The following is a 24638-nucleotide window of genomic DNA, read 5'->3' as shown; positions in this document are numbered from 1 at the left end:
CAACACAGTGTTTTACCATGTGCTAGAAGTGAAGGATACATGAGTGTAAGATACATAGTTCTGAGCTTAACAATCTAGTTGGGGAGAGGAAAACCATACATAGGTAGCAAAACTTCCGTGTGTGTGTGTTGGGGAGAGGAAAACCATACATAAGTAGCAAAACTTCCGTGTGTGTGTGTGTGTGTGTGTGTGTTAGTTGTTCAGTCGCGTCCAGCTCTGCGATCCCATGGACTATAGCCCGCTAGGCTCCTCCAAGCAAGAATATTGGAGTGGGTTGCCGTTTCCTTCTCTAGGGGAATCTTCCAGACCCAGGGATTGAATCCAGGTCTCCTGCATTGCAGGCAGATTCTTTACCATCTGAGCTACAAAAACTCTCCAGAATATGCTGCTAAAGTGCATGGCACTGACAAGTGTAATAGCTGAATGTGGGGGAAGGACAATATCCACTTAGGAGGGGGCAGGGCAACTGAGGCAGTAAAGCTAATGTCATTCCGAGTATACCAGAGGCAGGAAGTCAAGACAGATATGAGTGTACCTGGCCAAGACATTCTCAATGGATCTATCTCTACCTTTCCTCAGGGCTTTGTCCCCACTTAGATAATTTTGATGCCCTGCTCTCCTTTAGCTTTGTCTGCTTGAGGCCAAGCCAGGTCCTGTGGTTTGCCTTTCTTCCCAATGCTCTCAGACTTGTACTGTTGCAAGTTATTATTATCTATAGTACCATATAGTGGGAAGTGGGCAACAGTCTTATCTTCAAATATTCTCAGAGAAACTACACAAAACAGGATTTTAAGTAACGTATCTTTATTATATTAAAATTAAATCAAAAGGAAATCTTTCATATAAAACACTTGGGAAAATCACTTAAAATATTTATCTTCAGGGCCAAACCTAAGTTTGGAGGTAGAATAGTCACATGGCTTCTACTGGCAACAGGAGAGCTCCAAGGAGTCACCGCAGGGAGACAGGCAAGCCATAGGCTACGGGTGCAGCCCCAATAAGGTACTTGAGTCGGGGAGCCTGGCGGGCCTGGCTGACATAGTACAGAAGGGGGGCTCCTGAACCTGCTCTAAGCCAGCCCTGCAACAGAGCCTCTGTGTAGCGGTCAATGTCACGGTCAGTCACGTCCCAGAGGTTACCTAGGAACAGGGGGCTGGGAAAAGAGAGGGAAGAAATACAAAGTAAGGGCTCAAAAACGGAACCTAGGGCAGGCATGATTCGTGGTGGTGAATGAGAGGGATTTAACCAATGAGAAAGCCCCTTGGCCCACAGTTCCAGGAGGAGGATAGATGATGACAAAGGGGTAAAAGCCCAAGTACGCCAGAGAACTAGGATGGGAGGAAAATAGGGCACAAAAGAGCAAGGATTTAGGGTTCAGACCTGGGAAAGCACTTGGGGTCAGGACCTTGAATAGACTGCCTCTCGAGACTCACCAGCCAGCCATGATATACTTGAGCACGATGCCAGCCCCCTCCAGGTTTCCATGCACAGCCAGGGCTGCGCTGCTGCAGCCGAACAGCAGGGCCACTGCCCGGCAGCTCAGCCGCAGGACAGCCTGCCCGTCCAGGAAGCGGGCGCCGGCGCCATGCCCTGCATAGCTGAGGCAGAAGGAGGTGAGATGAGACTGACCTCACAGGGCCAGGCCTCCAGAGTTGTCTAGAGTCAGTCAGGGGCTCCAAAGCCCCAGAGCAGACTGTGATGATACCCACCCTCTGGGACTGTCCCTCTCCCCACCTCCCTCCCCTGAGCACTCACATGTACAAGTCACGCTCTGTCAGGGCCGTTTGCACCTGTTCCGGGCTTGGCACCTCCCCAACCACCCCTTTCCAGCCAGCTTCACTGCAGGGAAAAGGCAGTGAGAAGGGACTTAGTTGGAGGTGCAGTGGTTAAGACTGCACTCCCAGTGCAGCGGGCAGGGGATGGATCCCTTGTAGGGGAGCTGAGATCCCACACGTTGTGTGGTGCACATGGGTCATGTGGCACAAAGGGCAGAAGGGACACTAGGAAGGAGGTGGGCTGCAACATTTGATTCCAGAGAAAAGGACATTTACCCCTGTGTTGCGTCTACCGTTCCCCACCACCCTTCTTACTCTTCTCCCCCTGACCTGCTAAAATGGGCTCGGAATTGCTCCTCTGTGCTTGACAGGTTATTGTGAGGGTTCAGGACGTAGAAGGTACTGCGAGGATCCACTCCTTGGCTCAGCACTGATGAGGCCCCGGACTGATGGTGAGATACCAGTGATCAGCATCCCAGTTTGGTCAGAGCACCCAAGCTTCAAACAACCCAAGTCCCTTTCCATTCTTAAGACCACCTTCCTCTCTTGCCATGTCTCTCTGCCTTTTCTTGTCCAATTACCCATCACCCCCACCTTCCATTCCCTGAACCCCACACCTCTTTGATGATAGAGTAGCTGAGTAGGAATCGGAAGGAGGGCAGCCGAGTGACAGGCAGGGCCCGGAGGCTGGGCATGCTCTCCCACGGAAGCTTCTGTAGGTCCTGGGCAAAAAGCACTCAGATGTTACTGTCCTGAGGCAGGGGTATGCAGGAGGCAGAAGGGGCATGGTTGAGAGGAGGTGCCCACTGCCCACAGATGCTACCCATGTGGCCCCTGGCTCTTTACCTTGTCCAGCACTAACACAAGATGCCTACTGCTTGTTGCCGTCTGACCTTGGAGACGCCCTACTGCCTCACCCAGGAGCTCTTGGGCTCGGGCTGGCCGGGCTGGGCACAGCCCATAAGCCAGGGCCTGCACGTCCTGCGGGGTGAGGGTACTGGCACCGCTGAGCACGATCTGCAGGGGACCAGTGGTCAGTGAGTACAAGAGCTCCCCTTTCCACCCGCAGTGGCAGGTGGGAAAGAGGTAAGGCGTACTTCATCCTCTTCCCTGATTTCTCAACTCACTCTCAGCAGAGTGGGGTCGGGATATTTCCAGCCACATTGCTGTAGTGACTCTTGTAGATGGGAGACCTGGACAAGGCCAGGGTCCTCACTGGATGGCAGCAACAGCCCCCGCCAGCAGCCCAGCACGTACTTCTCTAGGGAAGTGGTGAGAACCTGGATGCACAACAGAACCGTCAGTGAGGGAGGAAGCCAAGTTTCTTTCCCCACAGGCACCGTCTTGGAGACAAGGAAATGCGTCTTCCAATGAGTGGGTGTGTCTTATTTATCTTACAACCAACATAAAAGGCAAGAGAGAAACATTTTTCATTTGCTGAGACTCTAAGAGAGTATTGATAAGGTAAGATTTGTAATAAATCACTACATTTGGATAAATACAAACAGGTGGGCAAAAGCTAAGTCAGGAAATGAAATGAAAATTATGGCTGGGAGTCTGATGTGCTGCTCTGCTTAGTTGCTCAGAGGTGTCCAACTCCTTGAGACCCCCTGGACTGCAGCCTGCCAGGCTCCTCTGTCCATGGGGATTCTCCAGGCAAGAATACTGGAGTGGGTTGCCATGCACTCCTCTGGGGAATCTTCCCAAACCAGGGATCAAATCCAGGTCTCCTGCATTGCAGGCGGATTCCTTACCATCTTAGCGACCACCAGGGAAGCTCAAGAATACTGGATTGGGTAGCCTATTCCTTCTCCAGGAGGTCCTCCTGACCTAGGAATCGAACCGGGGTCTCCTGCATTGCAGGCAGACTCTTTACCAGCTGATATTTGGCCTTAAATTCTTATTTTGTACTTTAAATCTTTAAACATTTCATTGCCATAACCCCTTCAAGTCTTGGGCTCTTGTTTATTTGGGTTTTGTTTTATTGGTTTTTTTTTTTTTTGCTGTACTACATATATGTGGAATCTTAGTTCCCAGACCAGGGATTGAACTGGTACCCCTAGCAGGGGAAGTATGGAACTTTAACTGCTGGACCGCCAGGGAAATCCCCTTGTGCTCTTGCTTAAAGTGCTTCCCAAGTAACACAATTTTTATTTAGGCCTACACCTCCAGAAACAACAGCTAGAACTGGACAAGGAACAATGGACTGGTTCAAAATTGGGAAAGGAGTACAACAAGGCTGTATACTGTCACTCTGCTTATTTAACTTATATGCAGAGTACATCATGCGAAATGCCAGGCTGGATGAATTGCAAGCAGGGATCAAGATTGCTGGGAGAAATATGAACAACCTGAGAAATGCAGATGATACCACTGTAATGGCAGAAATGGAAGAGGAACTAAAGAACCTCTTGGTGAGGGTGAAAGAAGAAAGTAAAAAAGCTGGCCTCAAACTCAACATGAAAAAAAGATTATGGCAAACAGAAGGGGAAAAAGTGGAACCAGTGACAGATTCTCTTCTTGGGCTCCAAAATCACTGCAGACGGAAGGAAAGCTATGACAAACCTAGACTGTGTATTAAAAAGCAGAGATATCACTTTGCCAACAAAGGTCCACACAGTCAATGCTAAGCTTTTTCCAGTAGTCATATATGGATGTGAGAGTTGGACCATAAAGAAGGCTGAGTGAGAAGAATTGATGCTTTCGAATTGTGGTTCTGGAGAAGACTCTTGAGAGTCCTTTGGACTGCAAGGAGATCCAACCAGTCAATCCTAAAGGAAATCAACCCTGAATATTCATTGGAAGGACTGATACTGAAGTTGAAGCTCCAATACTTTGACCACCTGATGTGAAGAGCCAATTCATTGGAAAAGACCCTGATGCTGGAAAAGACTGAAGACAAAAGGAGAAGCAGGTGGCACGGGATGAGATGGTTAGATAGCATCACTGACTCAATGAACATGAATCTGAGCAAACTCCAGGAGACAGTAGAGGACAGAAGAGCCTGGCATGCCATAGTCCATGGGGTCGCAGAGTCTGACACAACTGAAAAACAGCAACACCTCCAGAAAGGACTTGAGGTAGTTCAGCACAGACCTAGGATGGACTCCCGAGAGAGGAGATATTCTAGGGCAGGCCCAAGGCCATCCCACACTGGGAACACACACCTCCATCCTGCGATCCAGCTCTAGACGGCCCGTCCACCATTCTCGCTTGTCAGTACAGCTGCTGTTCTCTTTCTGCTCCTTCTGGATGGCATCAAACTCTTTCAAGGCCGAACTCACAGAAAGCTTTGGAGATGGGGTTGTCTAAGTTCTGCTTGTCCATGTGACCACCATCTCTCCATCCCCCAGCCACAAGTAGATCAGAAGCCTGCCCCAGCCCAACTCTGCTCCCTGACCCCAGGAAACCTACCTTGCTCTGGGAAGTGGGGATCTGTACAGTGACCGGGGGTTTGTCTTTTTCCAGCCGAGTCAGCAGGAGGGTGTTGCCCACAGTTCCAGGCTGGAGGGTGGCCAGGGCCAACACACACACGGTCACCCCTGGCACACAGGACATGTCCTGAGTTATTTCCGCTGTTACGTGGAATTCCTTTCACTGTCTTCTGCACTCAGTCCCTGTCCGTCACTTAAGACAACTCCTAGAAGTCTTTCCTGATCACTGGAGTTCAAAGTGCTCTCCCTTACTCTAACAAGTTCCTGTAGATAGACCATGTTTTGTGTTTGTGTCCCTACAGAAACTAACAAAATTGCCTCCTCTGACCTGCTCCCTTCCCCACTTCCCACTCACAGTGAGGCACTCAAATCATCAGTGAACATGTTTCATGTTAGCATAGGAAAACTCCAGACACCTGAACTTAGCTCTAAAGAAAGAAAGACATTGAATTTGTAGGTAACTCAAACTTGAGGTTAAAAAAAAATAAGATTTCTAGATTTAAGGTTATGTCTATTTGGTGAGAGTAACAAAATGACTAATCAGTGGCAAAGCATGACATGCCGTTCTACTATAAGGATCATAAATCTGTGTGTGAACTAATGCCTAAAGATCCTTCACCCAACTCTTTCCTAAAAAAAAGATGCATCAAAGAACAGCAGAGCCAACGATGCCTGCCACCATACCACTGGGAATCAGAGCAAGACGCTCCCGGAAGCTGTCCTTCTCAGGCTGGGGGAAGTGGCCAGATCCCAAAGGCCTGAAGGAAAAGAGCCGCTGGATTCGTGCCAGAGGGATGTCTCCAGGCTTCTCCTGGAGGTGCAGCCCCTGCAACTGGTCTGCTATGTCTGGCGGCCCTCGGCGCTTCTGGGCCTTGCTGTAGGCGACACGAGTGGAGGTGAGGTCTCCCTCCTTCAAAGTCTGGAGCCTCCCCTCTAGTCTGTCCCAGCACAAGCCTGAGGGATGGGGGGCACTCACCTGAGCTGCCTGTGGAGGTGGGTGAGCAGCTGGTGGCGACAGGTGATGGAGACAGACTCGGTGACAAGGCAGGCGGTGGCATAGGGATCCCGGTGGCCCAGGCACAGGGCCAGGAGGCGACAGAGGTGGGCATAGAGCCCACTAGGAGGGCAGTGACTGATGCCACGGAAAGCACCACTCAGTGAGTCACAGATGGAATCCAGGGTAGACAGATCTAAAGGAAGGACAAGACATAGATGAATCCCTGACTTCCTGAGAAAATCTTTCCAAGAACCAGTGCCCATCTCCCCTCCCACGTGGAAAACAGCAGCTACCATTTCTGAAGGGCAATATGCCAAGCGTGGTGCTGTGCAATTTACACGCAGCCACTCTCTCCACCCTGCCCCAATTCCATCTGACAGTTAAGTAAACTGAAGCTCAGAGAGGCGGAGTGACTAGCATTCAGCTAGTAGAGTGCTGGGATTCAGACCCACGTTCAAGGCTACTGGATCCAGATGGGGATCCAAAACCAGAACCAAGGACAGAATCTCGGTGGTCAACATACTTACCAATGGCTAAGGGGGCCGAGGGGAGTCTGCGCCGGGGACCCAGATCCATGTCTCTCTCCTTGTCTGGGTTGGGGCCGGGCAGCTCCTCTTTGCTGGCATCCCGTCTCAACACCTCACATTCTCCTACGGCTGAATCAGGCCCTGGAGCTGGTGTCTTCCCACCTAGGCAGACGACACAACTTTTCTATCGAGTTCCCTCTTCCTGCCATCCCCTTGCTCTCCCTTCTAGGGTCCAGCCCTAGAGCCAGCAAAAGAACTTTCTTTCTGTTCCATCTTTGGCCCCAGTAATTTCTTGTGTTTTGACCCCAGGGCAACCTCGAAAAAAAAGGACTTCTGCCTTCCACCCTTGCCCTCACACCTGAGGCTGAGTCTTCCCCATCAGAGCCCCTGAGGGTCGCAAAGCTCATTTCCATCTGGCTGTCAGTCAGTTCCTCCTCAGGGATGGTCCTCATCATCTCAGGGCCCGGTTCCTCACAACATCCTGATGCCACCTTCTTGACCCTCTGGCTTCTGCCACTGAGGCCGGGGGCACTGCCTGATGTGGCCACTGAGTTAGTCTTCACACCCGGGCCCTTCCTGGCCCGGCCCCGGCCCCGGCCCCGGGAAGCAGTGCCCTGTCTCTTGGACCCCTCTGCAAGCTGTGCTTCAACTGAGACAGGGTCTTCCAAGTCACTGTCGTCACTGAAGTTCACCTAGAATGGTGGGAAAAGGAAAAGGGCCAGGAGGTGGCGCTGTGGAGGCGCCATCACCGAGGCCCTTGAGAAAGATTTAGGAATTAACCTCCTGCATAATCGGCCATACTCAATCAGGGGCAGTAACTCCGGTGTGGAAGGAGGGAGAGGGAGAAGGAGCAGAAGATCCAGAGGAAGGATGAAAAGGGAAAGGAACAGACTAGAACTAAGAAAAGTCCCTTCTGTAGGAAACAAATGAGCTCTTGAACTAGGTCTCATTATGGAAGACATTAAGAGTTCCTGTGATAGATAACAGGAGAGCTACAGTTCCCACCCGGCCCTGGGAAGCTATTCCATAGAAACACCTGCCCTGCAGAACTCTTCTCCAGGACCACCCTCACCCAACACCAGTACCACCTAGCTATAGTCCCACCTCACCTTGAGGCGTGTCTGGACCCTCCGTTGTACCCTGGGGGCCTTGGGAACCTCAGGCTTGGTCTTTGTAAGGAAGACTTCCTCAAATACGGTGAAGGGTACCCCAGGGCCGGCCTGCCTGACCCGGCCTGGGGGCTTAGGTGTACAGGGTGGTCCTCCACCTTCCAGACCTTTCAGAGAGGTATGTGAGAGGGGCAGGGTAGCAGAACCCACTTGCTGGTGTCCTCGTCTGGACTGTCCCGACTGTTTTTGGTTCCGAGGCTTAGAGGGTTCTGAGCCTGTGGGTTTATTTATTGATGGCGGCTGCCAGCCCCAGGAGCTTGCAAAAAGTTGGGCAGTGCAGCAGTTGAGGCCGGTCAGCTTTGCAAGGGCCCAGACCAAGAGCAGGTTGGCTCGCCAGGGCTCCAGGTGGGGTATCCGCGCCACCACAAACTTTAACCCTGACTCCAGGACCTTTCCCAGGCTCTTGTTTGATGGCTGGTTCAGCCCCTCCAGTGCCAGCTGTGTATATGCCTGAGCCAAGATCTCATCAAAGAGGCCTGGGACAGGGGAGGGAGGTGCTGTGTGATTCAGGGAAGCCTGCAGAGCTTGGGCAAGGCGACCACTGGCTGCAGGGCAACCCTTCAGCACCACCTGCAGCAGATCCAGCCCCTGGGCTTCATGGCCCATGGCCAGTCTCAGCCCCGCCGTGACCAACGCCCAGCGCAGACAGACCACCGAGAGGACAGGGCTGGCACACAGCGAGCAGTCACAGGTGGGCAAGTGGGTCAGGAAGTTGGGACTGGGCAGGGGCTTGGTTTTCAGGATCGGGGAGGAGTTAGCAGAGGGTGCTACAGGGCCAGGTTCCTTGGCCACAGTGGCCACCAGCTCCAGGGCAGGGCCTTTTAGAATGAGCTCTTCCTCCGGGAGATCTGGAAGATGGGACACCCGAGCCTGCTGCTTCCCCTTCTGCAGGTGGACCTTCTTCACAGAGTCTGGGTGCTGCGCTAGTCCAAGAAACTCTGAGCAGAGAGTGAAACAAGCATTACAAAACTACGAGGAATGACACCAGTGTGTCTTCCCAGCGGCTGATGCCCTCATCTGCATTATTTTAATACTGACTAATGGCTTATATATATTACTGTACTAGCACACTAGATATTGGCATAGCTTACTGGTTTTTAAAATATTTACTTCTTTGTTCATCTGTGCCAAGTCTTAGTCGTGGGGGGATCTTATTTGTGGCATGTGGCGTCTTAGTTGTGGCATGTAAACTCTTAGCTGTGGTAGGCAGGCTCTAGTTCCCCTGACCAGGGATGGAATCTGGGCCCCCTGCATTGGGAGAGTGGAGTCTTAGCCACTGGACCACCAGGGAAGTCCCATAGCTTACTGGTTTTTGATGAAATCCTAACAGTGTCTTCCCTTCTAACAATGGATCAGCACAACCCACAGAGCCCCCATTTCTGCAGCTCAGAAGGCTGCACGGTTCAGGCTGGCAGGCCGGCACCCAGAAGCCCAAGTCTTAATCCTGGCTCTGCCCCTGACTAGCCCAATGATCCTGGCCCAAAACACTGAATTTATGAATGGAAAAACTTGACATTTCCATTTGACTTCCCAGGCTTTTGTATGGGTCCAATGAAATACTACAGGGAAAAGTAGTTGATAAGAAAAAAAAGCACCATAAGTACAATATTTTATTATTAGCCCTAATCCTTTCTGAGGATGCTACACTTGTGCTGCCCAATATAGTAACCACACACGTGGCTATTGAACATGTGAAGTGTGGTGAGTACCCAAGGCACTGAATACTCAATTTTATTTAAATTAAAATATATTAGCGCTGCAAACTAAGAAGCAGGTAGGGTTAGTCCTGGACAGGCCATCTGAAGGAGTGAGGACACCAATGGTCTGACTGAAGTGAAGGGAGCTTTGTCCTGGAACCAGAAGTCAGTCCATGATTTAGAAGGGAACCAAACCTTGACATGTAAAGCTGTGTTCCGGTGCATGTGTCACCCTGGCTGAGCACCACCCACGGGCGTGGGGGCCTGGCTGCTCACCTGTGCAAGACTCGAGCAAGAACAGAACTTGATGCAGGTCTGACTGACAGAGGTCCATGTCATTGCGTGCCAGCTCCAGCTCTCCCTTCAGCACCAGGAAGAGGGCACACCTGGTTGGGAGAGGGGATGACAGACCCATCAGTGGAATTCCTTGTTTCCCGGGAGGGTCTCTTTCTGCCCTTTCCCGGGCGGAGCCATCATAGTCTTTTCCAGCCTCCAGAAAGCCTTTACTTCCTAAAGGTGACTTTAGGCACTCCCTGGGGAAACCCTCTGTGCTCATCTCTCAAACCAGCCCATCCTGGTGCCTAAGGACAGGATTTCCCAAATCAAATTCCTCACTGAAAAGATCCTCTTCCAGGCAGAGAGATTTAGGGAATCACTGTATACTGAACCTCCCTTCTGGAGATTTATAATGTGTATTAGCATACTGGAGGATATGATAAGTCCTATAGGAAACCCTATGGACAGAGGAGCCTGGGGGCTACAGTCCATGGGGTCGCAAAAGAGCCGGACACGACTTAGCAACTCAATGACAATCACAATAGGAAAAAAAAACATCTAATCTTGATTAATTCAGCATTTCCCACTTATTTGCCATGGAATGCATTCTTCCATCAACCCCTCCAAACATAACATGTTAATCTGTGGACCAGTTTGGGAACCCATGGTCAAGGTCATAGGCACTGAGGTTTGGGAATCACCAGGCTCTTGGGCCCTGTACTCACTGGCGTGGTATCTGCAGCTTTGTCGTAAGTTTCAGGGCCTCCAAGCAAAAGGCTTTGGCTTCGCTCACACTACCAAGGCGGCCCAGGCGGGAGACTAGCTTCTCCGAGCAGCTCAGCACCTCAGAAAGAACCTGCCATTTTTGTACCAGGTTTTCACCTGCAGCAAAGGAGACGAGATCATCTCCATGTGGAACCAGGATCCATAGCTTGAATCCTCTGGAGACAAAACCGCCAGCCCTACCAACCAGTCTGCTCATTCCCACACTGGCTCTCCTCCTTGGGCTTACCATAGTCCAGAAATGGAGTCTCCACAGCTGTTTTCTGAATTGAGAGCACATCGCTGCCCATGAGCAGGAGGATGATACTTCGGAGAAGCTTATGGGAGTCAATGAGTGCTATCTCAGGTGTCTGCCAGCCTGGGCAAGTGTCGGGGGAAGGAGGGAGGGACAAGAAGGGAGATGATGTGGCCAGAGCTTCCACCACCTTCAAATACTAAGACAGCAAATGCAAAGCAGGCTCTCACCCTCTCCGTCCGTGCTTAAGGCAGACAGAGATAATCAGTCACAGAACTCCTTCCCCCTAAGACCAGTCTCAGATTCCTTGTCAGTTCAGGGGAGTCACTAAGCAATCGATTAGAGTTAGCAAGTGAACTGAAACTCATGTGCTATCCCAAGCCTACTCTGGGCAGCTTCTAGGCAGGCTCGTCCATGCAGCTGGACAGCAGAGGGGACAGTGGACAGACCACACACACCCAGCAAGAAGGCCCACTGCCCCCTTCGTTCACCTTGGGCACACAGTTGCTCCCACAGCGGGGCCAGCAGGCTGTCTGGCGAGAGGCTCAGGTAGGCCGCCACCAGCTGCAGGGCGTGGACGCGCAGCAAGTACCAGGCCTTGGATGCCCTCTGGAGGGCAGGGTCCTGAAGCACAGACAGCAGCAGAGCAGCACCCTCAGCCACCTGGGGATAGAGGGTAGGGGTGCAGAGGAGAGCAGTGAGTGAGATCGGATCAGCAATTCAGAGCTTGGGATACCCCTAGAGATCACGTGGCCCAAGCCCCTGCTTTTCAGATGTTAAAAGCTGGACAGAAAACTAGAGTCACAAAGGGCACAAGATCCCCAGTCACACAGCTCGTGTGTGAGAAATCCCAGCCTTTTAGATCCCTCAACTGGATCCCAGCTGAGGGTGTCAGCATCATCCCAATTTCTAGTCACCGGACAGACTTTGCCCCTTATCCCCGAGAGAGCTAGAAAAGGATGAAAATGGTGGAATGGCTCCTAGAGAAGCACTGGTGAGTGATCCTTGGGAGCTGAGGTGAGGAGATGGCTCTGCTTCTCAGGGTCAGGAACGTTCTCCCCAGCTCTACAGAAACCTCAGCAGCCAGACAGATATCTGGAGAATCCTAAAATCCTTCCAAACCCCAGGACCTTCGGAGATCAAGAAAGTGAGAAGCACCTTCTGGCGAGCGCAGCAGAGTCGACTGCGCAGGAGGTCACAGGTCAGGGAGAGGAGCAAGTATGTGTCTGTGGTGCGATCCAGAAGCTTCAGACTCGACTCTGCTTCTTCCAGGTGCACCTGGGGAAGCAATCAGGGTTTCTGTGAGCATGCTGGTGACCAGGCAGCCAGACTGTTCCAATTAAAGTGGATTAGAGTATTCACAAGCAAAATGTTGAATACATCCAGTTAAATATTAAATTATCTCAAATGTTTTAATCCATGGACAGAGAAGCCTGGTGAGCTACACTCTATGGGGTTGCAAAGAGTTGGACACGACTGAGCAACTAACACAAACATATGTAGGAATTATTCTCTTACTAAAGTGCTCATTTAGTAGCTTTCAGTTAACCACTAAGCTAGAGAGATAAAGCTGGATAAGCAGTAAGCAGGCCCTTCCATCCAACAGCTTGCAGTGCAGTGAGGTGGGGGCGGGGGGTAGGGGCAGGGCATACCTATCTTATCATGATACAATGCCATCAGTGGTGTGGGGACACAGGAAAAGTGGCTGATTTTGCCCGTGAGGAAGAGGACATTTAAAACGCTTTATGAAGGAGGAAACCATTTAGCTAGGCCTTGAAAACAAAGTACGTGTTTGCTGAACAAAAAAAAAAAGAAAAAAATGGGAGAAAAGCTACTATACCCCAATTAAAAAAAAAAAAATGGGGGTGAGGGTGTATTTAGGGCGGAGGGATTAACACAGACAAAGGCAGCAAGGCCCATACAAGGAATATAGTGGTACAGATGGGGTTCATGGCAGGGAGCGGCAAGAAAAAGAGTGAACCAGTGTACAGAAGGCGTGCAATTCAGAGTAAAGGATCTGGACCATATCCCTTAGGTAATGGAAAAGTCCACAAAATTCTTTAAGTAGGAAAGAGTTAATAAGATCAGATCTGTGCCTGAAACCATCATGCTAGAACATGGAGTGGAAAATGAAGGAACTGGAGGCCAGGAGACTGGTTAGGACACATTGTAACAGCCCTCAGTAAACAAGCCAGGGCACCAGAAACCATTGGGAAATACAGGATTAGTAAAGGGCCTTCTGCCTTTCTGTCTCACTGGGCTATGTAAGAGAGTGAACAATTGGGAGATGGAGAGAGATGCCTCCTCTTCCCATAGCTGCCTCCCAACCACCCTTTACGATCCTTCAGCCAAAAGTGGTGCAGAAGGCAGAGAAGCTGCCCCTTCAGTGTCCCATCTTCTCAGAGAAGAGAAGCCAGTCCCCGAAGCCAGGGCCACAAGCTGGGGTGGCTGGCACTTGTACCTGGGCGTAGCTGGGACAGCCGAGGGTCAGGAGGAGCTGGGTGACTTGGCAGGAAGAGCCGGCTGCCTTCGCATGGTCTTTCAGTCTCTGTGAGACGATCTGGACGAGCAGGAGGACCTCCAGAGCCTGCAGGGGCTGGTAGGCCGGGAGCAAGGCGTTTACCCAGCTTGTACTCAAGCCTTCATTTCCACCCCCTCCTCTCCAGCCCCGTGGTCTAATCTGAGGGGCTGGCTGGAATGCAGCCACCCAGACAGAGTAACTATTGGCCATCCCTAAGGAGCCAGAGAGGAGGGCAGCCGGGGGTGTGTGCAAGCCATCCTGCCCCCTCCCTTCAATTCTAAAGCCTGCATGCCAGCCATCATCAATAGCCAGGATTTACTGAGCACTTACTATGTGCCAGCCACCGCACCAGCTCACTTTATCTTCATAACAATTCTAATCCTAATTTTACAGATGAGGAAACTGAAACTTAGGATTAAGCTGCTTGTCTAAGCCCACATAACAGGTATGCGATAGAGGTAAGATTCAAATCTAGGGCTCAGGCAGCCTCCCCAGGCTCCTCCTGCTAGGGAAGTGGCCTAACACCCATAGTACAAAGATCCTTTTCATTTTTTCATAGGTTCTTAATGTGGGGTCCAGAGAAGAACTTCAGGAAGTCCTTGACACCTTCCAGCACTGCATGTAAAAATGTAAAATTGTGTCTACAGGTGTTTGTGTATTTTTTCCTGAGTATACATATCTCAAATTTTCTGATAATTAGGACTTCCCCGATGGTCCAGTGGCCAAGATTCTGTGCTCCCAATGCAGGGAGCCCATGTTCAATCCCTGGCCAGGGAACTATATCCACGTGCCACAACTAAGAGTTCACATGCCGCAGCTAAAGACTTGGGCAGCCAAATAAAAAAATAAAAATAAATATTTAAAAAATTATCTGATAATTACTAATAATTATGGCTATCATTTGAGTATTTCATTTACACACACCATCTTCCATGCATTATCTTATTGAATGCTAACAAGGCTGAGTTAATATTATTATTACCCTCATTTTATCTTATTTTTACTTTATTTTTTTGGCTATACCATGTTACATGTAGGATGTTAATTCCATGACCAGAGATCCAACCCACATTCCCCTGCAATGGAAGAGTGGAATCAGCCACTGGACCACCAGCGAAGTCCTGTTACTCTCCTTTTAGAAATAAGGAAATGAGGGCTTGGAAGGTTAAGCAACTTGCCTAAGGCCTGGGGTTTAGACTTGAGGAAGCTGGTGACAGAGAGTACACTGGGTGACATGACTTCCCAGCTGGGACACAGGCCAAAGAAGGTGAAGGAGCTGAGTCTCTGGTCTGCGTCAACACGCTGACCCGTTACCTTTGCCACCAGCTGATAGAGGGCTGCTAGGATCTGCAGGGAGGCTGCTGTTTGCTGGAGACACCGTGTAGCGGGGACCTGCCCCTTAGTAAGCACCTCCTTCCACAGGGCCAGGGCTTGGTCCAGGCATTTGGACTGTGCTGTAAATCAGAAGAAAGGGACCAGACATTCTCTCAGTGTGGGCCGTCTAGGGAAATGTGGTCATCTTTCCCATAATAGCCTCTGCCTTGTGCCCACCTCCCACTCTCGGGGAGCCTCTCCCACAGCTAGGGGACCCATCCTGTTCTTAGGAGGCCGTCGAGGAGGCCGCATCCGACCTCGCTAAGTTCACGGCCCTCACCAGCATCCGCAGCCAGGTTGAAGGCAATGTTACTGTATAGGAAGCGATCTTCCTGGAGTTTATCTTCATAATTCAGGTCATTGACTTCAAACTCCTCCAGGTTACAAGGGGCCTGGGCTCTCCGATCCCGCTCAATACCCTGGATGGGGTGATCAGGGTGAAAAGCAGGGTTGGTACTAGCTTACTGGGCTTCCCAGGTGGCTCAGTGGTAAAGAATCCACCTGTGATTCAGGAGAGGGGGGTTAATCCCTGGGTTGGGAAGATCCCCCAGAGAAGGAATTGGCAATTCCCAGTATTCTTGCCCAGGAAATTTCATGGACAGAGGAGCCTGGTGTGCTACAGTCCATAGGGTCACTAAGAGTCAGACATGACTTAGTGACTGAACAACAGCTAGCTTGCTGGGGTCCAGGGAAAATAATCCCTGAACCCAGTCCTGCTCAGCCCAGAGCAACCGTGCTCACCTCCTGCAGTTTGGCCTCCATGGTACAGATGTAGAGCCACAGCAGAGCCTGGGCTTTATCATCCAAAAGCCGATCCTTGTCCTGGGCCTCAGGCTTCACAGATTCCAGAAGCTGTAGAGCTTCCTGGATGGCATCAAGGGCAGTGCTGTCAGGAGAAGATGCACTTAAGCCAGGCTTAACCATGAGATCTGGCCGCAGTGTCCCGGGAAGAGCCTTCTGCAACAAGCTGGCCTCACCTTTCAAGAGTCCCCGTGACCACAAACTACAGGGGGCACTCAGGGACGTGGAGAGGGAAACAGACTCGGAAAAGGGTAAGAGGACCCAGGGCCAGAAGCAGGAGTGGCCTCCCCTGCCTTCCTCCTCACCAGTCAGTCTGCTGGGCAAAGTTGTGGTAGCAGAGCACCTGAGCCAGTTCCACCAGGTGGGTGGCTCGGGCCCAGGCCCCGGCTGGCGTCTCCTCAGGGCTCAGCTCCAGCAGGTCACAGATGACATTGAACCGTTCCTGCCCTGTGTTGGCCCGCACTGCCTTGTAGGCCTGCAGCTCCTCCCTGAGCAAGTGGGCCAGGGTCTCCGGGTCCCAGCCACTCAGGCTATCTCGCAGCGTCCTGAGAGAGAGCAGGCTCAGCACTCGGGAGACTTGGCCCCACGCCAAGGAGTCCCCGCCTTGGTGTGCTGAGCTCAGTTTCCAGGGGTGAAAGCAAGAACACCGCCTGTCACTGCTGTCCCCCCAGAACCCAGCCCCGTGCCTGCTCATACTCGGCACTCAATCAATCACAATGACCTTGAGTGCCAAAAGCAGTCGTGGCCAGGAAACTGGGTCATCCCCTTCCCCACCAACTCACTTCAGCTGTAGCTCCTTGTCTCCAGCTCTGGCAGCATCCATCTTGACCCGAACCCAGAAGGTGACTGGCTCAGTCATGTGTTCGGGGCCACAGGGCTGCAGGGCCGCCAGCCACAAAGTCACCATCTTGCAGCCCTGGGCCTGTTTACCCAGTTTCTTTAAACTCTCTATGTGTAGCCGGAAGCACCTGTGCAACTGACCAGAGGAAGAAAACAGACCAAACTGAAGAGGCGTGCAATGAGTACGCACCACAGGAGAGTGTGTGCGTGTGTGCCCACGGTCCTCCTTGAGGCTTCAACTACACCCACAGATCCATCACCCACACCCCTGAAAACCTGCTCCTCCTCCTGACCCTCCCCCTCCTCTCAGCAAATCGCCACCTTCTCCTGACTTGGAAAGGTGAGACCATCCTGGCCTCTTCCTTCCCCCTCTCACACAGCCAGTCACTCTCCAGTTAGTCCTTGACTTCTTGCACCCACTCACTTCTGTCCATCCCCCAGGAAGCCGCCTCAGTTCAGACGCTTGGCCTTCTCTGCCTGATCTGCCTGATCAGACGCTTGGCCTTTTTGAGCCACCTGGGTGCCCACTGTTGTCCCTGCCCTCTAATCATTCGCTACAGTGATGCTGAGAAACCCAAGATGCCACATCAGTCCTTGAGAGGCTCATCAGACGAAACCCAAGGCCCTCTATGACCCATCTCGCCTGTTAATCCAGCCAACCCATCATTTCATGGGTATATTCTTGCTTTATGATAGTGGTTCTCACTCTGGTTGGCCAAAGGAACTCCTTAAGGAACTTAAAAAATCCAGATGCCTGGGCTCCAGTGCCAGAGAGTCTGAAGCAATTAGCTTGGGACAGGCTTCAGAATTTCTTTTTTTTTTAGTTCACCCAATTCTAACATCTAGCCAGGATGAAAAGCACTGGCTGGGGATCAGGCTAAATATAAAAAGTGAGTCAATCAAAAAAGTAAATAACAGTACAGGTGAGGTCTGGGAAACACCGCGCCAGGTACCAGTGCCAACACGCAGTTCCTGACTCTCTACTCCAAGGTCCTGGCCAGGCCCTTGCATGCCACTCGAGTCCCCTCCTCCCTCTCAACATCACCTCCCTCGTACCCGCGTACCTTCTCAGGTGGCACCTCAGGATAGGTGCCTGGCTTCACTGAGCCCAGGTGCTGACAGAGGGGCTCGGAGATGGCACAGGCTTCGGCATAGAGCTTGTGACTGTAGAAGCTGTAGGCCAGGTTACTGGTGTAAGAGACTGCAGGGGAAAGAGGACAGAGGGCTACAGGAATGGCTCCATGCCCTCTGCCATTGGAGGGGCAGTAGAGAGATGCTCAACCTGTGTGGTCAGCTCAGCAGCCCCCAGATTAGACAGCAATGCCCACTGCTAGGGAGTGAGAACAGGGCCGTTCTCCCCTTCTGGGTTTCAAGTCTGCCTGAGCCCTCCATTCCGGAAGGCAACCTCACATCACCCAGCCCCTCTGTGCCTTTTTTTTTAAAGAAATCTTTACTTATTTGGCTGTGTCAGGTCTTAGTTGCCAGTTGCAGGATCTTCATTGCATCACATGGGCTCTTTAGTTGTGGTGCACAGACTTTCCAGTTGTGGTGTGAGGGCTCACTAGTTTCTGCGGTGCACAGATCTAGTTGCTCTGGGATCCTAGCTCTCTGACCAGGGATTGAACCCAGATCACCAGCATTGCGAGGCCAATTCTTTACCGCTGGACAACTGGGGAAGTCCCACCTCTGCCCTTGTTTTATGAGCCAAGTCCTCATTCCCATACAGGGCCCATCCCTTCTCACACACTGATCTGTCTTCACCTTGCTCCAAAGGTCAGCATTTTGGGGGAAACACTCTGGCCTGTCCCTCACTTCCCTCTTCTTCCCTCAGTCCACTGAAGCCTCACTAGCCTCCCTGCTAGTCCTTGAATACACACCACCTCTATCCTGCCAGAGGGCCCTGGCACTGCCTGCTTCCCCTGCCAGGGATGTACTTTCCCAGGTGCCTACTTGGCCAACTCCCTCCCACATTCCAGGTTGTTCTCATGTCACCCTCTTCATGAGGCCAACCATGACCACCTATTTAAATGGTAACTTGCCCCCTCATCTATCCTGAGCTCCTAATTCCCTTTCTTCTCCTGTTCCACTTTTCCTTTCTCTCCATATTTCTGATCATTTTCTAGCAAGTTGTACTTCAGTTATCCTACTGTTTATGATCTTTCCCAACCAGAATGTGGCTCTATGACAGCAGAGCTTTGTTTTGTTTACTGACATACCTAAGAACTCGAAACAGTGCTTAGCAGCACATAGTAGGTACTCAATAAATATTCACTGAATGAATGAATACACTCTTCCTAAATTCTAGTTTAGGCAGCTTCCTGGCTATCGACATAGATGGCTAGAAGAAAATTAAGTAGGTCTTCAATATTCTGTGGGAAGAATTTTCATACTGTTAATTTTTGTGACTCCTTATATTTTTTCACCTCTGTGGCTAGATTCAACCTGAAAATATGAATATGAAAAATTTCCAAAACCTTCTAGTGACTGAACTCTTTAGGTTTATATAATTTAAACTAAAGGGCCATGCTTTTTGTAAATTAAGGGGGAAATTTATTATGAAATACAAAAAACAGGCAAAACTAACCGATGCTGTTAGAATAGTGGTTACTGTTGGGGTGTGTGGACCAGAAGGAGGAACAGAAGGGTCTTCAGGGGGGTTAAGTCATATTCTTTGAGTTGACCTAGATGCTGATTACAAAGTATGCTTCCTTTGCAGAAGTTCATCAGACTGTTTGCTTATGACTTTAGTATTTTTCCCTATGTTTATTTCTATTAAAAAGGGTGGGGAGAAAAAAAAAGATGGGGAAGTATATATGCCTGTTGGCTAATATATACATATTACATAGTATATACACATATAGTACATATACATAGTGTGTCTCTAGCAGGATGCATAAGAAATTGACCGTATTAGCTGCATCTGCAAAGTGGGATTGGGTTACTAGGATTACGAGGAGGCAAAGGGACTTTTCACTGCCTGCTCTTTTGTGCAATTTGAATTTTGAATGATGTGAATGTTTTGCCTGGTTTTAAAAAATTTAAGTTATGACCATTCTACATGGGCTTCCCTAGTGGCTCGGCGGGTAAAAAATCTGCCTGCATTGCAGGAAACCTGGGTTCAATCCCCATGTCGGGAAGATCCCCTGGAGAAGGAAATGGCAACCCACTACAGTACTCTTGCCTGGAGAATTCCATGGACAGAGGAACGGGACAGGCTGCAGTCCATGGAATTGTAGAGTCAGACATGACTATGTGACTAACTTTCACTTTCACATATTCATGAAACACATGCCAAGTCAGATTTCAAAGTCAATGAGAAAAAAAATTAATATCTGCTCTGGTAAATCAGTCTCATCACTTCTCTACTGATATTAAATACAGAGTAATGGATACTTATAAACATCTTTTCACTGCCTCCAAAAACCACAGGGAATCCCAAAGAGGTCAGAACTATTCAGCAAGTGCTACTTGCCTGCCTGACAAGTGATGACTCTCCCAAGAACCCTGCATCTGACACCCATGGTACTAACCAGTCATCCCCAGGTAGTCAGTCAGCTCTCGGCCAGATAGGCCCTGTAAGGCCTCCAGCATCCAGATAACAGTAGATCTGCAACTGTCCGCTAGCTGGGCCAGGTCAGCCAAATTAGCTTCCTGAAGGGACAAGAAAGGTGAGAGGAGACAGGAGACATAAGAGGTCCAAGGTGATGTCCACTCAACTCCATGCCCAAAGCAACTTCGAAGCTCTACCAAGGACAGTCAAGCAACCCCAGATCCTTGGACCTGTCCAGGTTTTTTGATTCCAGACGGTACCTGACAGCCTTGGGCAAAGTTATAAACCACCGCAGTGTAGAGGTGAAGTCCTTGAAAGTGTATCTGAACCAAAGCCTGCAGCTGCTTGGAGGAGTCCCCACAGACCTGAGGAAGGAAGGGAAAGGTTGGTTTGAGGGGCAGAGAGCTCCAAGCTGAAGCCTGGCCCAGAGCCCTGGAGAACTGACATAGCCTGGGGAGTAGGAAGAAGGACATCAGAATGGACCCCTGCCAGCATATACTAGGCTGCTTGCTGGCTGGCCAGGCATGGTCCAGAGAGCAGCTTACTAAGGCAGAACCCAGGGTCTCCAGATCTTACCAAAGACCCTAGCCCAATAGAGAGGCCACAGAACCACATTCCCACCTGACCTCTGGGTCCTGAACTCACACCATCCTGCAGCTTCTGGATGAGGGAACAGTAGCTGCCAAGAAAAGCAAAGAGGCTCAGAATGGCATCAAGTCCATAGCATCTCTTGGTGCCTCGCTCCAGGACTGAGAGGAAGAACTGGCAGCTGTCACACAACGCTCGCAGTGGGGGTGATGGTGCCTCCAAGCTGTTCTTCAGGATAGCTGATGCCTTGATCAGAAGCTTGGCCACTGCCTGGGGTCCTCCTTCCCCAGCCAGCAACTGTTCAACTGCCAGCTGGCACAGCTGGAGGCTGGGGGCCAGACTGGTGTTCCTTAGGTAATCATGGGCCTTCTCCACTGTACTTGTGGCCCTGGTGTGGTGGTGGTTCCAGCAGAGGCGACGACAGTGTTCCAGAGTAAGCTCCAAGAGACAGAGGGCCCTCTGGGGGGAAAGAGGACCAGGAGAGGCTCCTTCACCCACCAAAGCTGTGATCACATGCCTGGAGAGCAGGTCATCTAGGAAATCAGCATCTGCTTCATTTAGACCATGCCCACTGGCTTCAAATAGCTGATGGGCAGCTACCACTCGACAGGCTGTTGGAGAAGCAAAGTGGGGAATCTCACAAGGGATACTTTCATCCTCCAAGAGTACTAGAAAGCTCAAGGCCTTTAACCGAGCTGAGAATGCAGCTCGCCGCTCCATCAGGCCTTCTGCCCCCTTCCAAAGCAGAGAAAAGCTGCCACGAGCCACAGCCTCGTAGTCCTGAGGAGCAGCTTGGCGAGGACATTGCACCAAGCAGGCATGAAGGGGCTGAGCAAGTCGGAGAGTGGCTTCTGGGTCTCCCTGTGCAGCAACATTCCGTAGAAAGATGAAAAGAATTCGTTCCAGGTAGAGGGGTGGGCGCTGGGGTGTAGACATCAAGTAGCCATCGCAAGCCAGCTCCGCCAGCTCCAGCAGGCTTCCCAGGTGCCTAGGGCAAGCCAGCTTGACAGTCAGCTGCTGGTTGCAAGCCCTCAGAATGGCATCACAAGTTTGTCTCCTCTCGGAATCAGACCGGCAGCTGGGAAGCTTGGTCAGGAACTCCTAGGAGGAGAGGAAGATGTGAATGAGGCTAAGGAAGAAGAAAGAGATGTGGAAAGGAAATAGAAACAGGACTGCCCAAGAGAGGATCTCCTACTCATGTGTCTCTTCAAATAAGTTAAAAAACAAAACAGCTCAGCTTATAAGCCAGATGTGTCCACAGTCGAACAGCGCGCACACCTTCAAGTCAGGCAGCAGCTCTTCAGCCTCCTTAGGACTGCTTAGCAGGGTCCCAAAGTTGACTCCTCTGAAGCTCCTCATGGTGCCGGAGGGCTAGGGGAAAGGAGACGGATTAGGGAAGGCAGAGATCTGTAAAGGAGTTAAATGAAGGGCGGGAGAAGGGCTTGAAGGTGCGGAAGATGGAGGGCAAAGAAAGCCATCAGAAATCCTGTCGGGAAAAAAGCCCAGCCAGGACGCCGGGTTCCCATTATAAACCGACGCTTCTGCTATGCCTTCCTCCCAGCCTATCCCCGGCCTCACTACCCATCCTACCAACCAACGCACCACAACAGAGGCCTCCATCGAGCTCTCCAGCGCCCACCAGGATGCTCCGAGGACTCCCGACTTTTTTAGTGGAGCCGCCCGGCCTATCCCTCAAGTCAGCGCTGGGGCTCCATTCACCTCGGCGCATACACCGTTCACGAGTACCTCCAGGCCTACCGTCCTACAGATCATTCTTCTTTCCAGGGCCAGGACTTACCCACCAGACTGAGTACTCCTCAAGGATCCAAAATGTAACCTTCCTTTTCCGCGCCAGCCCCTCCTTTCAAATATCCCCAGCGACCAATCAGCGAGAGTTGCGTAACGCCGGCGGGTCGCGAGGCTTTCTGGGAGTTATAGTTTACCTGCCGCGCTGCGCCATCACGTGATGCCTGCGGACCGGATCCCGCTCCTCTGGACGTTACGACCTCTTGGGGGCGCGGATTTTCCCACCTTTTCCAGTTGGGGCTGACCTCCTGTTTCCTGCGGCTTATCTGCAGTCGTGAAGGCTAGCCCCCTGCCTTTGTCACCTCCCCTTTATCGTCAGAGCTCGGAAAGAGTTTATATTTCCAGAGAAGAGAAGTAAAGTAGACAACAAGAAGAACGAACTTGGAAACTCTCGATTTGGGTTACTAGCAAAAAAAGGGCGTAGCCTTTCAAGGAATTCTTTATTATTATTTTTTTTAATAATTTTGTTTATTTATTTTTGGGTGCGCTGGGTCTTGGTTGCTGTGTGAGGGCTTTCTCTAGTTTCAGAGAGCGGGGGCTGCTATTCACTGCCGTGCATGGGCTTCTCTGGAGTGCACAGGCTCTAGGCACGCTTGCTTCAGTAGTTGCAGCTTGCAGGCTCTACAGCACGGGCTCAGCGGTTGTGGTGCACAGCTTAGCTGGTGCACAGCTTAGTTGCTCCACATCACGTGGAATCTTCCTGGACCAGGGACTGAACCCCTGGCCCCTGCATCGGTAGGCGGATTCCTATCCACCGTGCCACCAGAGAAGTCCTCAAGGAATTCTTTAAAACTGTAGTTTTCTGAGGGCCACTGACGCAAGTACTGTAGCGAGTTCCAGCTCCCTCTGCCTTCCAGCCTTGCTCCCTCCATCAGTGGGATTGTTTGAGAAAGACAATTTTCTTGATGGGGGTGGAGGGTAGATGGGTGGGGGTAGGGGCTGTAAGTGAAGAACTACGAAAATTCATTCCGTGGAATATTTCACAGTTTTTAATGGCTTGTATTCGGTGAGTACAAACTACGTCCCCAAACATGCACATTCACTTGACTGCTTCTCTTCCCTTCCTCCTCTAAAGAATTCAGTTCACAACTCTGTGTTCCAGTTTACTCTGTTGGATAACTCATCCTTCTGTGTTACTGCTTTTCTTTATCACCGTCAACCGCTTTTAAGAGCTGAGAATCTAGCCAGGAAGACCACTTAAACAAACCGACAAAGCAGAAGAATGACTGGAGAATCTCAGTGTTGAAATGGTAATATTACTGCAGGGGTTCAATATATGTTGCAGAAGATACCCATCTCTCATAGAGTGAGGGAACCAGCAGAGAGGAGAGGTCCATAAATTATTAACGATACATCAGTTCTCTCAATATTTATTTGAGAGATGCTTACACCTTAACAGGCAATGCCCTGACAATGTTCTAGAATTTTTTCCCTCTTTAAGGGAAGAAAACATCCTTTCTTATTCATCTTCTACTTTTAACAAGAACTTTAGAGATCAAAAAGTGTTGACCAATGTCAATTTGAGTCACATAATTCAAACACCCAACAGCATCCCTGATGTTTATAAAGAGATAGTAAAGGGATGGTGGAAAGAGCTTTCAAGTTGAGCCTGGACAGAGGAGCCAGGTTCTAGTCCCAGCTTAATTTATTATTAATCTGTGAAATAGGGTAGTAACATCAAGCCTCACTCACTCTCAGGGGTTTTGCCAGCGTCAAACAGAAAAGCCTTGAAATGCTTTCCAAAGCCCCAACAAGGCTTAGCAGCCATTAAAAGCATGTTTTACATATATATTGACATATAAAGATGTCATAGATATATGAATGATTGTTACAGTCTTCTTGTGGATTTCAATTATTTATTTTTAAATATTTATTTGACTGCATCCAGTAAGATGAGACAGAGAAGGCAGTGGCAACCCACTCCAGTACTCTTGCCTGGAAAATCCCATGGATGGAGGAGCCTGGTAGGCTGCAGTCCATGGGGTCTCGAAGAGTCGGACATGACTGAGCAACTTCACTTTCACTTTTCACTTTCATGCATTGGAGAAGGAAATGGCAACCCACTCCAGTGTTCTTGCCTGGAGAATCCCAGGGGCGGGGGAGCCTGGTGGGCTGCCATCTATGGGGTTGCACAGAGTTGGACATGACTGAAGTGACTTAGCAGCAGCAGTAAGATGAGATGGTTGGATGACATCACCAACTCGATGGAGATGAGTTTGAGCAAGCTCCAGGAGTTGGTGATGGACAGGGAAGCCTGGCGTGCTG

At 50.6% G+C, this 24638-nt stretch overlaps 1 protein-coding gene across 1 annotated transcript; it reads right to left on the bottom strand.

Annotated features, from left to right (window-relative positions):
* Positions 1-314: 314 nt before the first annotated feature.
* ESPL1 (extra spindle pole bodies like 1, separase) lies at positions 315-22410 on the bottom strand. Its single transcript, XM_040234260.1, has 31 exons — positions 22366-22410; positions 21846-21938; positions 20625-21668; positions 20240-20344; positions 19960-20080; positions 17494-17630; positions 16372-16565; positions 15895-16134; positions 15530-15674; positions 15069-15207; positions 14729-14868; positions 13355-13489; positions 12052-12171; positions 11385-11556; positions 10888-11016; positions 10601-10757; positions 9876-9985; positions 7843-8840; positions 7092-7425; positions 6734-6895; positions 6186-6399; positions 5894-6084; positions 5190-5317; positions 4943-5065; positions 2903-3055; positions 2622-2792; positions 2393-2497; positions 2106-2221; positions 1756-1839; positions 1434-1598; positions 315-1153 (listed from the first exon to the last, which is right to left on the bottom strand). The coding sequence occupies exons 2-31, from the start codon at positions 21924-21926 to the stop codon at positions 952-954; spliced, it is 6315 nt and encodes a 2104-aa protein (XP_040090194.1). The 5' UTR covers positions 21927-21938; positions 22366-22410; the 3' UTR covers positions 315-951.
* Positions 22411-24638: the final 2228 nt, after the last annotated feature.

This window comes from Oryx dammah, unplaced genomic scaffold (assembly GCF_014754425.2).
Source record: "Oryx dammah isolate SB20612 unplaced genomic scaffold, SCBI_Odam_1.1 HiC_scaffold_29, whole genome shotgun sequence".
Classification (NCBI taxonomy): Eukaryota; Metazoa; Chordata; class Mammalia; order Artiodactyla; family Bovidae; genus Oryx; species Oryx dammah.
The sequence above is the reverse complement of the archived record's forward strand: the minus strand, read 5'-3'. Positions and strand labels throughout refer to the sequence as shown.

Coding starts and splice junctions, on each gene's coding strand:
- ESPL1 (XM_040234260.1), bottom strand. CDS start 21,926: ATGAGGAGCTTCAGAGGAGTCAACTTTGGGACCCTGCTAAGCAGTCCT. Junction 16,566..17,493: donor CTGAGGTGCCACCTGAGAAG/GTACGCGGGTAC, acceptor TCCTCTGGTCAG/TTGCACAGGTGCTTCCGGCT. Junction 10,758..10,887: donor GACTCCATTTCTGGACTATG/GTAAGCCCAAGG, acceptor CCTTTGCTGCAG/GTGAAAACCTGGTACAAAAA.